This window comes from Corvus cornix, chromosome 3 (genome assembly GCF_000738735.6).
Source record: "Corvus cornix cornix isolate S_Up_H32 chromosome 3, ASM73873v5, whole genome shotgun sequence".
NCBI classification, from domain to species: Eukaryota; Metazoa; Chordata; class Aves; order Passeriformes; family Corvidae; genus Corvus; species Corvus cornix.
The window spans coordinates 65,887,071-65,901,949 of NC_047056.1; the positions used below are offsets into that span (position 1 = coordinate 65,887,071).

Consider the following 14,879-nt stretch of genomic DNA (forward strand, 5'->3'; position numbering starts at 1 on the left):
TTACCTGCCTTGATGCCGGCGGACAGCGGCGGCTCGGGCAGCGCCTCCCGGGCGCAGGGCAGCAAGCCTCGCCCCAGCAGCCCCGCGTAGCGTTCCTCTTGCGCTTCGGCGGGCACCGCCTGCGCGGCCGGGAGGTGCAGGAAGGCGTCCCCCTGCTCGGGTCCCCTGGCCATGCTCCTCAGCGGCGCCGGCTCTGCCCCGGCGCGGCGCGGGCGGCGCCCATGGGCGGCGGGAGGGGACGGGAGCGGGCGGACGGGGCGGGCGCGGCGGCGGCGGCCTGAGGGCGCGGGGGGCGCCGGCTGAGAAGTGGGCCGGGGCTCTGCCACAGCGGCCGGAGATGGTGTCGGCCAAGCGCCGCCGTGAAGGGGAGGAGAGGCGATGCGGGGGCGGCAGCGGGGGACAGGTGTGCCCTACGGCGCCGTCCAGGGCGGCTGCATGGCTCCCCTGCGGGCAGGGCTGTCCCGCCCGCCAGGGGGCTCCGCCTCGCACGGCGGCCCCGGAGGCGGCTGTCGGCGGCGGCGGGGAGGTCTCTCCGTCCGTGCCTGCGCTTCCCCTCCCGCCGCGGTGCTCGGTCAGGCCAGAAGGGGACAGGGCACGGCTGAAGGCCGAGGCGGTTCACGGGAGCCGGCCAGGAGCGGATCTGCCGGGGATTTAATGATTAACTCCCGCCGGCGGTAGCTCCGGCTGGTGTCAGGGAGCAGCTCCTGGCCCGCCGCGGCCAAGGCAAGGGGCGGCCGCGGGGTCCCCGCGTCCCTTCAGGGCAGAAGGCGGCCGCGGAGGCTCTCCTCGTTCCCCCCTCCGGGACAGGCCGAGGGCTGACTGACGGGCGCTCTGCGCTTCGCAGCTGCCTCCTGACAGCCGCAGACGTGGGACCCTTCTGGGCACTGGCTGTCACTGGCCGTGTTCCCTTAATTCCTAGTGTAATTTTGTGGGTGATGGAACAAAACATCTTCATTTTATACATTCATCTGGCGGACGTGTCTTTGTTTTGCTCCTTTTCAGCATGCTAACTGAGAGATGGCAGGAGAGAATCACAGAAGATGGTCCCTGCTTTTTCCAGGGAACAAAATTGTCACTAGGATGGAAATTTAGTCTGATCACTGCAACATCCACTGTTTTAATATAGTCTCATTAAAGCAAAATCTTTGGTGTTCTGCTCTTCCAGATAAGGACTGGGAAACTGTAGTATGACTTGTGGTAGCAAGCAGCCCTGAAATGTTATATTCAATTGTGAAGCATTTTTCCAGCCATCAAATAGTGCTGGACTGTCACAAACATAAAGTTTGTGAACAGCTAGCTGTATTCCTTCTACTGTTCTACTCTCTTCCAGTCTTCTGTTGCAGCTCAAGTCATTGATCCCACCAACGCTACAAGGCAGCAGAATATGACCCCTTCCACTCCTGCACAGATGCACTGTCAGACCAGCTATCATCTATCAAATCCATATTTAACAAAACCCCAGGTGTGCCTATATCTGCCAAAAGGCCCAAAACCTCATCATAAGTATAAATGATGGACTTCAGACATGAGGCAGACAGACCTGTGAGAGGGTCCCAGAATCAAAAATGGCATTTAACCTGAACTTTCTGCTGTTTTGCTTACACCTCTTCCCTGCACTGTGTAAAATATATTTCTTTCCTTACCAGTTACTCCATTCAAACATTTCTTCACTGTTTCCATGTTCCATTCTTAGTTCATTAAGTGATGCTATGTATGGCTTTGACCTCACATGCCTGTGTCAGTTCTTAGTGAAACTCACTGAGACAGTTCGGCTTCTGGGTCCAATTGGCTTTGTTTTGAAGTTGTGGTAGAATTGCATTTGACCCTCTGACTTTTGGCTGGCCTGAGCACTTCACAAGTTGGTCCACCATGACCAGTATTTCCATGGTATAGTAAAACCACACAGCTGCTAATTGTTGTGTTGAATCTTTTGTGAGTAAAATCCAATGTGACAGTGGACGTGGATCTTTTTATTATTATGGAGCTAAATGTAGCTATTTGTTCTTAAAGGGCAGGCTTCTGGTTTGCTATGATGCCAGAATATCCTCAGTGACACTAATGAATTCTATCCATCATCAACACAGGGATTAATGGAGTAAGGGGTCCAGCCCAGGGACCGGTTAGTTTCCACCCTGGTGCAACAACCATTAGTAATTATGCTGAAGCAAAGGAGAGACGCCAAAAGCTTTGGTAGGTGGACAATCCTTCCCCCCATTTAAGCTCCCTCTTGCTGGAGTCAACAGTCCACCTGAATGTATGATTTCAGTCTTTGGGACACAGAGAGGATGGGGCAGGTATAGAATCGGGCTAGCTGGAACCACAAGTACCATGGACATTACAGCACCTCTAGAGCCTAGAAATTTTTATTATCGTTCTGTGGTGTGTCCATTGAGAATTGTGGTCCTAACCATATTGCTCATTACTGAACAAAATCTAATTATGAAGTAGAACTGTTAAAACATATATCCACATATATTTGGTTTTGTAGAATTTCCCTATTCAAAAATTGTGCACACACAAAGACCTATACATATATATATGTACACACACGTAGATAAATGCCAAGATGGGTGTATGCGTTGTCCCTGAAAACATTCAAAGTAAGGCTGGATGGGATGGGGCTCTGAGCAACCTGATGTAGTTGAAGATGTCCCTGCACATTGCAGGAGGATTGAAATACATGAACTTCAAAGGTCTCTTCCAACCCAAACTTACCTATGGTTCTATAATTTGTACTTGAAGTATGCGACACCTCTTGCCTGGCTTTGTCTCAGAGTTAGTTTTCTGTTCACCTCAGTCTCCCTTTAGAGTCAGTGGAGAAGAAAAGGTGTCTCCCAGGGGTAATTCATACCAGGCAGATTACCCAGCAAAACAGATCATCTTCTCATAAATATTTCCCTTCCTGATCTGTACTGAGAGCCTAGGAAGCCTTGCTTGGTTTTAGGTGAATTTTGTAGTGATGTAATCCCACAAAAACTCAACAGAGTCTGTTATATAGCCTGGAATAAATGATCACACACATGTGCTCTTGAGGACAACAGAATTATTTGTTTCTATAACTTACATGTGAAATATCTTTTGTATCAGCACTCAGGTATTGCACCATTTCATCTTGGTGCAGTGTTCCTTTTTCTTGTTGCCAACACAGCACATGAAAACAAAATGTTTTTCAACTTTATTCATATCAGTGTGACTTGCTATTAACAACAGTCTACCTGAGTGGTTCTCTGTTTTGAACTGCAAAATGTTTGGAAGATAAATGCCTCAATAGAAATACAATTTGTTATTGATCTGTTCCTGTGTAATCCTGCATGATGTTTACTTAAGCGTTGGAAACTGTTTCACCTCATATCCTCCCCAGACAAATGAACTACACAGAAGCCCTGATAGAATGTTGATGCCAGGACTATTTGGTAGACTCTAACACCTATTTTTTTCCAAATATGCTGATAGTACAATAACCATATGGTATGGTACATACCAGTATTCCAGAAGGATATAATAAAGTTATTTGTCATTACTGTCAGTGTTTGTCATTCTCTCTGCTTTGACATAGCACGAATCTATTTAGCTCTTCCTGAAACTCCATTTCTGTTTTTCTGCGACCCATTGCAAGACACAGTTCTAACCACCACCAATTCAAACAAGATAGCTTTCCCATTTATTTTGGTCCTTTCCACATCTCGGTGTTTACTTTTTGAGGGTATTTTTGTCTTGAAAATTAAAAAAAAAAATCACTACTCTAATCTAAGACCTCCTGAATTCCTGCATTTGACGCTGTCAGTGGCAACAACTTTTGAAAGCATTTATCAAGGAATAGATTTTTTATCACAAAAATTTCTTTAGATAAGCATCTCTCTATTAATTAAAGAGCCAAAGCATTGAATCATCCTCCAGAATCTTGGCTTTATTGTTTTCAATAATTATTGAATCATTCCTTTTGATGAATTAACTGTAATGATGGCTTGAGGACATCATTCAGAACATCTTAGTTTTATTGTTTCTAATAATTATTGAACCATTCCTTTTGATAAATTAACTGTAATGATGGATTGAGAACATCACTCAGTGATAAGGAAAAATTCTTTGCCCTTGCAGTTTTTTTCTGAGCTCTTCTCAAGGTTCTTATACTTCAGCAATTTTTGCTAACTAATTTCTCTAAAGAATTTGCTTATGTCTGGTGTCTTGAGTCGCCAGTTCTGTGAATGCAACCAAGTGAAACCTTAGAGAAAGCAGAGGGGAAAAAAGAGTAGGGGCCTCAAATTTTAGCACTTTTCCATTGGATTTCTCTTCTACCACAGAGGAGGATACTTGTATCACCCCCTGCTGCCACTTCATGCTGTGGCTTCTCTAGTGCTTGTAGAAGAAGGAGGTAGAGAAAGAGGTAAAAGTGAAGGGAGGGCACCAGGCAAGGAAAGTGGCATCCTTAAATGTGGGGCTGGGAACTTCTGCTCTCAGTGGGGAAGCTAAGGAGCATCTTTCATTGCCCAGCTAGTCCAGCTCAGCAGCTATAGCAGGGGAGTGCCTGCACTGGTGCCTTTCAACCTCAGCAAGCTCTGTGAAACCCACTGCCAGTCCTGATGCTGTAAAATCACACAAATATGGTTGAACCTTATCTCTGCAGCCAACAGAGTGAAAAGTTAATATTCAAAACTATGGAACTGCAGTCAGCACAAACTACCCAGGAGGACAGCCTTTCAACTGCATGGGGTACACCTGTGTGTATCTACACAAAAATACTACAAGAAAATAAATTGATTACCCAGAGGATGCTATTGCCCCCATGCCTGACTATTCCCACCTTCTTTTTGTAAGTTCTCATTCTGCCTTATTAGCAATATCATAGCTTTTATTATATCACCCTGAACTTTCTGAATTTTCATAATGCTGAAAATCTTTTCCCAACTTGGAATGGAAAAGATCTACAAACCTCACCCTGCCAATAACTTTACAAGCAGCACCAGATCTGTGAAAGCAGTGGCTTGTCTGACAAGTTAATTCAGTGTAGAAGCTTGGTTTCCTTTGTAAGGAACAATTGCTGGCATCCAGTAGATGGTGATGTTTAATAATGTATTTCCTGCTCTGTCTCCAGCTGATAAAGCCAGACCTGTCTGTCTCTTTACATTTGGGCATTTTACTCACTGCTTGATCCTATGATATTTAAATGAAAACCCATTCTGTTTTGTATAGAAGTGGGCCCTTCTCTTTTTCTTCCCAAAGAACAAACTTCAAAATAAATAAACCATATATTACACTAAACCCTTCACAGTTCACATGTCTCTATCCTCTACAAACCCAGGGACACTCTACACTCTGTAGGTAGTCGAGGTAAACTGTATAGTTCTGACCTTATGTAGTACTTACATGTAAGTAAAAAATTTCAGTGCTTACCTCTCTCTTGAGTTGATGTTAAACTGTTATCTCGGGTTACTTATCTTGATTTTGAAATGACATTTTTCAGTATGTATTCTTTTTTCGTGTGCCAAACTGGGAGAAAATGTTTGTATTCATATAAGTACATGTTCCTACAAGCTTACAGACTGAACAGCCACTTCACCCTTCATGTATTTGCACTGTGCTTTGGTGGGCAGCATTCAGGAAAAAAATAGTAAGGAGGCCAGCCAAGTTTTTACACTGGGCAGCTATACAAACATCTCGTGTTCCTCTATGAATGATCCAAGAATAGAGCTGAGCTTAGAGGATATGTTCACCCTTAAAGAAGTGATTTTGAGAGTTTCTGCAGATACTCCAAGCAGCTCTAGCAGCAGCACTTCTTCTTGTATAACTAGCCTATCTGCAAACAACTTCTAAATAGGTGTTAACAGAAGCAAACCACTAAAGTCAAGGGACTATTCTCTCTATGCAAAGCTGAGTCCCGAAGGTTCTACCACCAGCTGGGTACAGCTCACAAAACTGCTGCATTCACAGATTGCTCACCACTACTCAAAACAAGTTTTTTCCCCTTCTGTGTCTCTCTGTCCACCCTATTCCTGGCCACACACTGTCTCTGCTAACATTCAGCACTTGTAGACACTTCTGTGTCAGTTTAATTCACTGAAATAACAGAAAACAAGGCCAAGATAAAACAGTGAAGAGCATTCTGATATTTCAAATAGTTAAATCAGCCCAGAAGTGTGATCAGAGACAGAATATAGAGGGGATGGTGCCACTGGGACTGAGGGAAAGGGAAAGAGGATGGGCAGGATAGATGAGGGACAGGATATATAAGAATGGAGGGGAGCAAGATTTCCTCACTTTTGCAGTAATGAAATCTGCTGAACTGCCTGTGGAACCACAGACCTATTAATGGGTGATGTGCAAAAGGTGCTTTTTAGATTAATGCATCTACCTTTGAACAAATAATCTCACACAACAATTTTACAATTTTTGCGCAACTTTACAATTCTGTCATGTAGAACAAACCTCTTCCTTTTTCCTTCCTTTTTGCTGATAACAGATTCTGGAATCTTCTCTGGAGGAAAATTAATTCAAATATCTGCATAAGAGCAGTTGCATTGCTTACTGTCAAAGATGTAACTTCAACCACAAAGTGGTCATGCTGTTTTCAGCACTTCTGACCATGAATCTTGGCCAAGGAAAAGATCTTTGGGATAGCTGGGATAGTGGACAGAAACACAGGCATGCCCTGGGGAGGGCACAGTATGAAACCCTGCATGACACAGAGGATCTCAGTTGCTACGGGTTCCTTGGTAAAGAGATACTGGATGTGCTGAGTAACATTCAGGTTCCTGGTGGTCAGGGCACTTCCCACACCACTGACATTAAAAAAGCCACCTTGCCTATTTCCTGCTCTGTTTAACACACCAAGCCAAAGGAGGCCGAGTATCTCCTCAGCTCCAGCCAGCCTGAGCTAGTCCTTTCCTTCACCCGGAACACCTTCAACGCCACCTGTTCCACCTGCTACATGTTTTGAAAACACCAGAAAGGTCTTTGCTGTGTCTCTTATCAACAGATGGATTCTGTGATTAAGCACACAGAACATTTGTGCAGGATTTAGCAGTACATCCCACTGCAGTCCAAACTAACTCGAGTTAAGGGCATCCTGAAGCGATGCCTGGGTTACTGTGATGGTAGTAAAGGGTGCTCCAAGAGACGGGTTTTATTCCGTGCTTTTAGCATGGTGGATTAGCCCTTCACCAGTTCTGTTGCCCTTGTTTGGACTATTTTCATAGAATTATAGAGTCATTAAAGTTAAAAAAAGACCTCCAAGGTTATCAAGTCCGACCTTTGACTGAATACCACCATAGCCACTAAACTACATCACATTGTGTCAACAGTCAGGGGAATTCCACAGAGAAACTTTGTAGGTGTCATAATACATTCTGTTTTGTGGTGAAGAACAATAACACATGGCAACAAAGACCAGCCCTTGGTCTTTATCTAGCTACATTTTTAATTTTTCATATATTTGCATGCAAGCTTGCAGAAAATATGCATGGATTTATCTGCTCGTTTATCTAAATTCCAATCAAATACTACTGCTACACTTCATTAAAAACAAGGCACTTGGAAATGCACTGTTTACAAATCGGAAATAACATAAATAAACCAGACTGAATAAGGGCTAGACCTTTAGACAAAGAGAAAGCTCTCATGGGAATTAAATTCCTGATGAGAAACTCTGGAGACTATGGGTTTTTTTCAAAGTATTTTTTTGGATCTCTGGGATTAAACTATTCTGACCCTAAAATTCACTTTCCATTTCTTTACTTTCATGTTTACGCTTACATTTATTTTGTAGTAATGCAATGGATATGCTACATTGCCATGTATTAAAACTTCTGTCTTCAAAGACCTTGGTACTTAATAGATCACACTGTGCTTTGAGTTGGAAGGCATATTGGGGCATTTCTAAACATGACAGTCTCACACTTAGTCTGGAGATCTGTCATGTTTCAATCCTGAGTGGTACAGATGAGTATAGCCTAAACATCTCTGCAGAACTGGGCTGTAAATTACTCTGGTGTAAAGCAGAAAATAATTTAGTTTTCTGTTTCCTAATTTCTCATTAATGAGATAGAACTGGATGTGGCACCTGTGCAGAGACCTTTTTTACTACCTCACTTCTTGTAATCATGATATTATGAATCACCTTTCATTAACCTACAGATATATTCACAGACTCTAATGGGAACTATGCTATGTACCATCATCATCATCATTATTATTATCATCATCAGGTTTTTATTGTGCCTGGTTGATGATTTGGGAATGCTTTCATGTGGAAATAATGATGTTACCTTTTTTAACAAGGTATTGTCTCAGGAACAATGAGAAAACATTTGCAGTCTTTCAGGACATAAAGGGAGCTTACAAGAAAGATGAAGAAAGACTTTTAAGCAAGTCTTGTAGTAACAGGACAAGAGGCAATGACTTAAAAGTGAGAGAGAGTAGATTTACATTGTATATAAGGAAGACATTTTTTATGTTGAGGGCAGTGAGGTACTGAAACAGGTTGCTCAAAGAAGCTGTGGATGCCCTATCCCTGAAAATGTTCAAGGCCAGGTTGAACAGAGCTTTGAGCAACCTGGTCTAGTGCAAAGTGTCCCTGCCCATGGCAGGAGGTTTGGAACTAGATGATCTTTAATGGTCATTTCAGCTCAAACCATTCTATATGTCTAAGAATCTGCTGCCCTTATTCAACTGCTTAGACAAATGAATGTGAAAGAATTCCGCAGCCAGATAAGTACACTTATTCTACTGATTTAGAAGAAGCAGCATCTGCATTTCAATGTATTAGAGGAAGGATTTTAACAATTTGGATATTAGATGCCAGGAAAAATATGATTTTTTGTGTCACTAGGAGTGACACTGAAACAGAGCTTTCCCAGTGGGTGAATGAAATTTACATAAAGGAATTGATGTGTGAAAAGAAGGAAACCATTCTAATGTAAAACCAAACCAAACCAACCAAACAAAAAAACCCAAACCAAAGCAACAGACAAAAAAGCACTATATGCATTGGACTCAAACTCCTTAAGTTCTTTTTTCTTGCTGCCCCTCTGGATTACTTATAAATTACATAAAACCTTTTTTTCTGCTGGAGGAAGGGGAATCCTTAGAACAACATGTAGTACAAGGTTTTATACTTATTCCTTCAGACTTTAGAGTGGCCCCATGTAACAGAAAAGACTGGTACATATCCCTATCTTTTAAACATGGAAATATTTAAGTATACTTCTAGGAAAATACTAACTTTTTTTTCTTTTTTCAGATAAAATTTCCTTGCTTTTCTATGAAATCATTAAATTTCTGTCTGGCAGTGTGGCAATAACCATTTCATCTCTGTAGATCATGATGGAAGTACCAGAAAATTGCAGAAAATTGAATGTCTGAAGATCTACTGGAGAAAATATCTAAAAATCTCTGGCAACAAGTAAAAGAAAGAAGCTGAAAAATTCACCTAGCTAATGTATTTTTTACTCTGTTCTTGGTTGATTCTAGTAAAATTTTGCAGTCTTTTGACTAGCTGCTGACATAACTTGTTTCTTCTTCCAGTTAGTGGAGGTCATGATAGTTGTTCTATCACCCTCAGCTTTAAAGACTGGGTAATTGCAAAGAGATTTAATACCAAACTTAAGATCAGCTGTGGGTTTATGTGCTGGTAGCTGTTTCATACTGTATTTCTAAAAAATGTGTATAAGCAGAATGCTTGTGAGAGTAACTGCAGATTAGTGGGTTTATCCATCCTTGAGGTATGTCTTCAAAGACAGTTTCTTGTCAGGGAACAGAAATTACTTACAGCAAAATTTTCTTTCCTATTTTCTTGTTAGTCAAAGTCAGTAATGCAGTATTTTTATATATGTAAGCTGTCCTTAACCAACAGTGCACAATATTCTGTAGGAAGTGTGTAGACCGTTATGTTACTCTACAAAATTAGAACAGTGAACTTTTCAATAGTAAGAATTCCCAATAGTTTTAATGTGTGAAACTTTTTTTTCTTTTTTTTCTTTTTTTCCTCAGTCTTTGAATCTGAAGGTTGAAGTCAGCCTCCAGAGTGACTCGTGGATTTGCTGTTTTGGGTTCTTTTCCTTATCTGAAAGGAATTTTTATGAGTGTCACCTGTTCTGCCTGTACTCTCTTTGCAGGTGTATGTTTACTTTTATAACACAATCAGTTAAATCTTGTAAGGTGAACTGAAATCATTTAAGATCTGAAGAGAAAACCAAAGTAAATTAAAAAGTCCAGAATAAGGGTGACAATGACAACCTTGAATCAATAAGCATCATACCTGGACTGAGCTAGCTAAGGCATAAAACCTGTCTACCTCCCGGAATCTTGTTCCTGGCCTGCAGAGCTCCTCCTTCCTCCTACAGAGCTGGGTAAGGAGCTCCTGACAGCTTATCTCCTGTACAAACATAAGGAGATTTAGGTTCTCAGAAGCAGAGTTCCCCAAGACCTGCTGTCTGAGCTCAGGACTGCCTACAGTAGTTTGTCCTAAGAGGAGCCTCAAATCCTCCATAGATGCCAAACTTGTGTGTACAGTTTGGCATCTATGGATACCTATACTTCCCAGACACTACTGAGTGCGTCATTATCACAGAACTACGTGATAGATGATGTGGGAAGGGACATCTGGAAATCCTCCAGTCCAATCCCAAAGTAACTTTCTCTGTGTCAGATAACTGAGTATTCAGGGAGAAGCTTTGTACTTGCTCAGATATGTGGTTTCAAGACAGTGACAAGATGAAGATTTATGAAATTGGGGAAGTGAAGACCTGCTCTTTTCCTGGTGTGCCCTTCTAGGTCCTGTCAGCCAGCACATTTGGGAGACATGGACTTGATTTTCTTCTCTATCTGAAGAGTCTCAAATCCATGTTTTCCAAAAGTGTTCTCATTAAAGTATGCTGAGGGAGGAAAGCAAATTATTTCTCTCTTCTTTTTATGCTGATCTTTGCATAGAGTTGAACATTTGGGTGAGTATTTTCATGATATGTTTAATTTCCCTTAATTTTCATTCCATTAAAATTTGGGTCCACCTGACTTTCAGTTCCTGCTTCCAAAACCTATTTTCATTTCTTTTATTCAAATTACTGTTTAATACTACCAGTTCTGTTTTACCTCCAAAATTACTGAAGAGAAATTATTTTTAAGGGAATTTATGTGGGACAAGCAGTGTAAGAGTTAAAAAATCACTAAGTGCTATTTGCAAAAGTGATTTAAGGAGAATAAGCACAGGGTCACCAAGATGGCTATCTCAATTTATGTGGTTATCTGTCCCTTTAACAGCCAACACTCTCAGATCCTCCACAATCAATACCCTTGGAGATGTCTAAAAACTGTAACCACTAACATTTTAAAATTCTTATCAACCTAACTTTATTTTGAACTGTGTTCCTTATTAATAATGCTGAAATGCTTGGCACCAACTTCACACCTGCTTGCCATTGGCATTTTTGTGTGAGATGATCTCCAGCCCGACTTTCTTGCTGATAGGCATTTCCAAAACATGCCAAATATACTAGGCAATACAAGCCCAGGAATTTCTGAATATGCTGAGTCTCTTAGGAGGGTTCTTACTGCTCAGGCAAGAAGGGCTTTCTCAAACAAATTGTCAATGACATTCCCGTAAGTAGGGGACACTGGGAGAAGAAAGATTTGAGCCCCCTCCTTTATGTAGCAAAGATCTCACTCTAGTGTTGTGAGCAGTCACAGGCAGAAGGACCCCTGGCCTTCAGCCTCTCAGGAGAAAGCCCAAATACCTAAGCTAGAGGTTTTCTTTCCCTCTGGGTGACCCTTTCACTACAAGCTGGGACCAAATATTTGCATTGTCAACAGATGAATGACATTTTTGCTCTCTTGTTTTTCAATTAAGAGAGGAGGAGATGGAACAAAGGAGAGAAATAAAAGCTGGTGAAAAATTCTGAATATGTCATCCCAATAAGCTCATTCCTACCATGTTGGCCTTTATGAAATTGTCCTGCATCCAGCATATGCAGCTGACTGTCTTGGCTGGGTGGGATAAGATCAGCATTGCTTTATTATTAAAAAAACCCCAAACAAACAGGTAATTTACAAGTAAATTCAATTTTGGAATGGCAAAAAACATTTTATGTCTACATCAGAAAATTCAAATCCCCTTGATTTTTCACATCAAAATTGTATTGACTTGAAATTTCATCTAAATATATTCAAATACCAGAGAAAAACTAAGTGAAACAAACATACCTGAAGTAAAAAAAAATATAGGTATTAGTTCAAATGTAGGCCCTTTCACAACTATGTTTTAATTTCTTATATCCTTTTTCTAGGATAAACAGCAGAGGTGCACTGAACATGCACAACATGGACTATTGACTGAAACCCTTTTCGTAAAACAAATTGCTGTCAGACTGCCCAGGATGTCCTTGACAGTCCAGGGAGGAGGTTGAAGGCACTGCCATGCCCCAGCATCTCAGTTTTCCACCAGAAGTGATCCAACAAGGTTATTTGCATCAGGGGAAATTCAGCTTTCAAGGAACATCAGGAGGCACATTACAACATTGTGACCTGATAAAGAAAAACAGGATTTGTCCTTCCCATCCTGCAGCTCAGCTGACATCCTCTAGAGGACAAACCCAATGAACTTGAAAATTGAGTTAGTTTGTTTCTCAGGAATTAATGTGAACTGTTGGCTTCTATCCAAATTCCATTTCACTGTTGATGTATTTTTAATTTTTATCTTTGTTGATTTTTTATAACATACCACGAATCAAACAAATGGATATTTGTCCTCCCATTCTTTAATTTTCATATTTAATATATAGGTCCCAATAAATAGAAGAATTTTTTAAAGGTACTTGAAATTAAGTAATGAAATACCTGCTTCTTTTGGTTCTTTCCCCACTGTTTAAACTTCCTTAAAAGAAATTTAGTAAATCAGAATCACTGGGTTTAACGCTATGGTTCTATTGATCAAGAAAGGTGGCAATCTTAACCAATATTTAATCTTCTTAATGCAAATGATGGGATTTTATTTGAATGTTGCTGACTTCTTCAAAAAGGACAATTTCCATTGTGTCAGGGTAAGTCCTGTCTCAGTGGGGGGGAGTTACCCTACTCCTCTGAATAACGGTGAGAATATCCAAATTATTCCTTTCTTCCCTTAGCTATTGTGCATGCCTGGCAGAGGATTTTGCTATCTGTTCTATGTTGGTTTGGAAACAGCACAATTAAAACCAGTTTAAAATAGAAAGTAATGAAAAATATCTTTCTCCTTTAACAGTATCTGACTGAATGGGCTTCAGAGAAAAGATATTCGTGTTGGAACCTAAGCTATTATCTTCTCCATGAGAAACAACAGCTAGCACGAAGAAGTTCAGCCAAAATGTTGGTCTTTGTTTCATGTACAGTGTAGTCTCTCTTTGCTGGACCAAGCAACTGAGAGCTGCAAAAATTCTTTCTGCACAAAAGCCGTAACCTGTCCAGGTCTAGAGGCTGCAAAGACAGGAGGAGCAGGTGGTCCATTTACAGGTGTCCCCTGCTGTGAGGGTACACTCTGTTGGTCTCATACTGAAGTCCCCCAGCTTCTCTTGTACATTTTGAATTGTGGGTCCTTTCAACACTTTGACAAAAATTTATTAGGCATAAATTTACAGGAAGCCACCTGAAGAATTAGTGCTGAGGTCTTGACAGGGCCATCCTCCAAACCCCACCAATTCTGGTGCTTCTCAAATTCCAAGTGGAAGAAGTAACCATTTTGGCATGGCAACAGGTAACTTTGGGGCTCACAGTGATACTAAGAGGACCTCTTTGTCTCCCACAACATCCTCCAGAGTCTCTTACTGTTCCCCTGTGGCTTTCACAGTGGCTTTGGGATTGTTAGGTGCTGTTTACCGTCTTTGCACAGTCCACTAGAGGCAGCTTTCAGGAGATGATGGTACTTCAAGAAATTCCCCTGAATCTTATGCTTGAATCTACCTGCCAGGAAATACTCCTATGCTGACAAATGTGAAAGTCTAGCGTTATGTCCATGATATGCCACTAAATTTGAAACAAGGAACACTTTGTACTATACAGTTATTTCTATTGCATTTAAGTGCCAAAGAAAAAGGATATTTGCAAACAGTTGAAGTAAATTCTGCAATACTAGGTTAGGCTGAGGTATCTCAGTAAGACTGCTGTGTACTTCTCATCACTAGTAGTAATTATGAGATATAGGTCTTGAAAACAAACAAAACCAATAAACCCACTTTCTTTTGAAAATACGCTGTGACATAAAATCTGTTTAGTTGACTTGAAAGTACACCTCTTTTTATGGTGTTTTTATAAATAACATGAAATTATGCACCAATTATATGTGATGTTTATTTTGTCAACTTCCACTTTCCAAAGTGACCAAGTAAGGATTTTTTATTTGTAGGTAAAATCTTCTTCTATAGAAATCAATAGGTTTTTAAAGACTGGCCAGAGTAAAGTTCCTTTTCTGCTTCTAATCATAAATTGAAGTTTCAAATGATCGGTACTGTATTTCAATTGAGTCCTTATTACAACACTTAGTGTTAAACCCTTAGAAGTTACATTTTATACTAATATTTCTCATGACTTGCTTAAGGAAATGTCTAGCTCCAGTCTTATGCTTTAGTTACATCTAAATATACACAAGTTTTATATACAGAATTACATACAAGGTAAAGGAAACACTAGAGTGTGTGGAACCAGGTTTCAGGGTGCATTACATGGCTGGCAAGGAATGAGTACATGAATATTTGCAGGCCAGCATCTGACTACAGTTAATGCTGTTATAAGTCAAGAGGAAAACCTTTGGAATAGTTGGAATTTTTGTGAGTCAGTGCAGAAGCTGAATAAACTGGTATCAACATCTGCCCATAAATATATGTGGTCAGATACATTAAAGAAAAGACAGGATGATGTTTACT

The 14,879-nt window shown here is 41.0% G+C and overlaps 1 protein-coding gene across 2 annotated transcripts in view; it reads right to left on the bottom strand.

Annotated features, from left to right (window-relative positions):
- RFX6 (regulatory factor X6) overlaps positions 1-214 on the bottom strand; it is a 34,497-nt gene extending 34,283 nt beyond the window's left edge. For both annotated transcript variants that reach the window (XM_039570053.1, XM_039570052.1), the window contains exon 1: positions 5-214. In XM_039570053.1, the coding sequence (XP_039425987.1) occupies positions 5-173 (169 nt within the window). In that variant the 5' untranslated portion in view covers positions 174-214. The remainder of the gene's footprint in view (positions 1-4) is intronic.
- Positions 215-14,879: the final 14,665 nt, after the last annotated feature.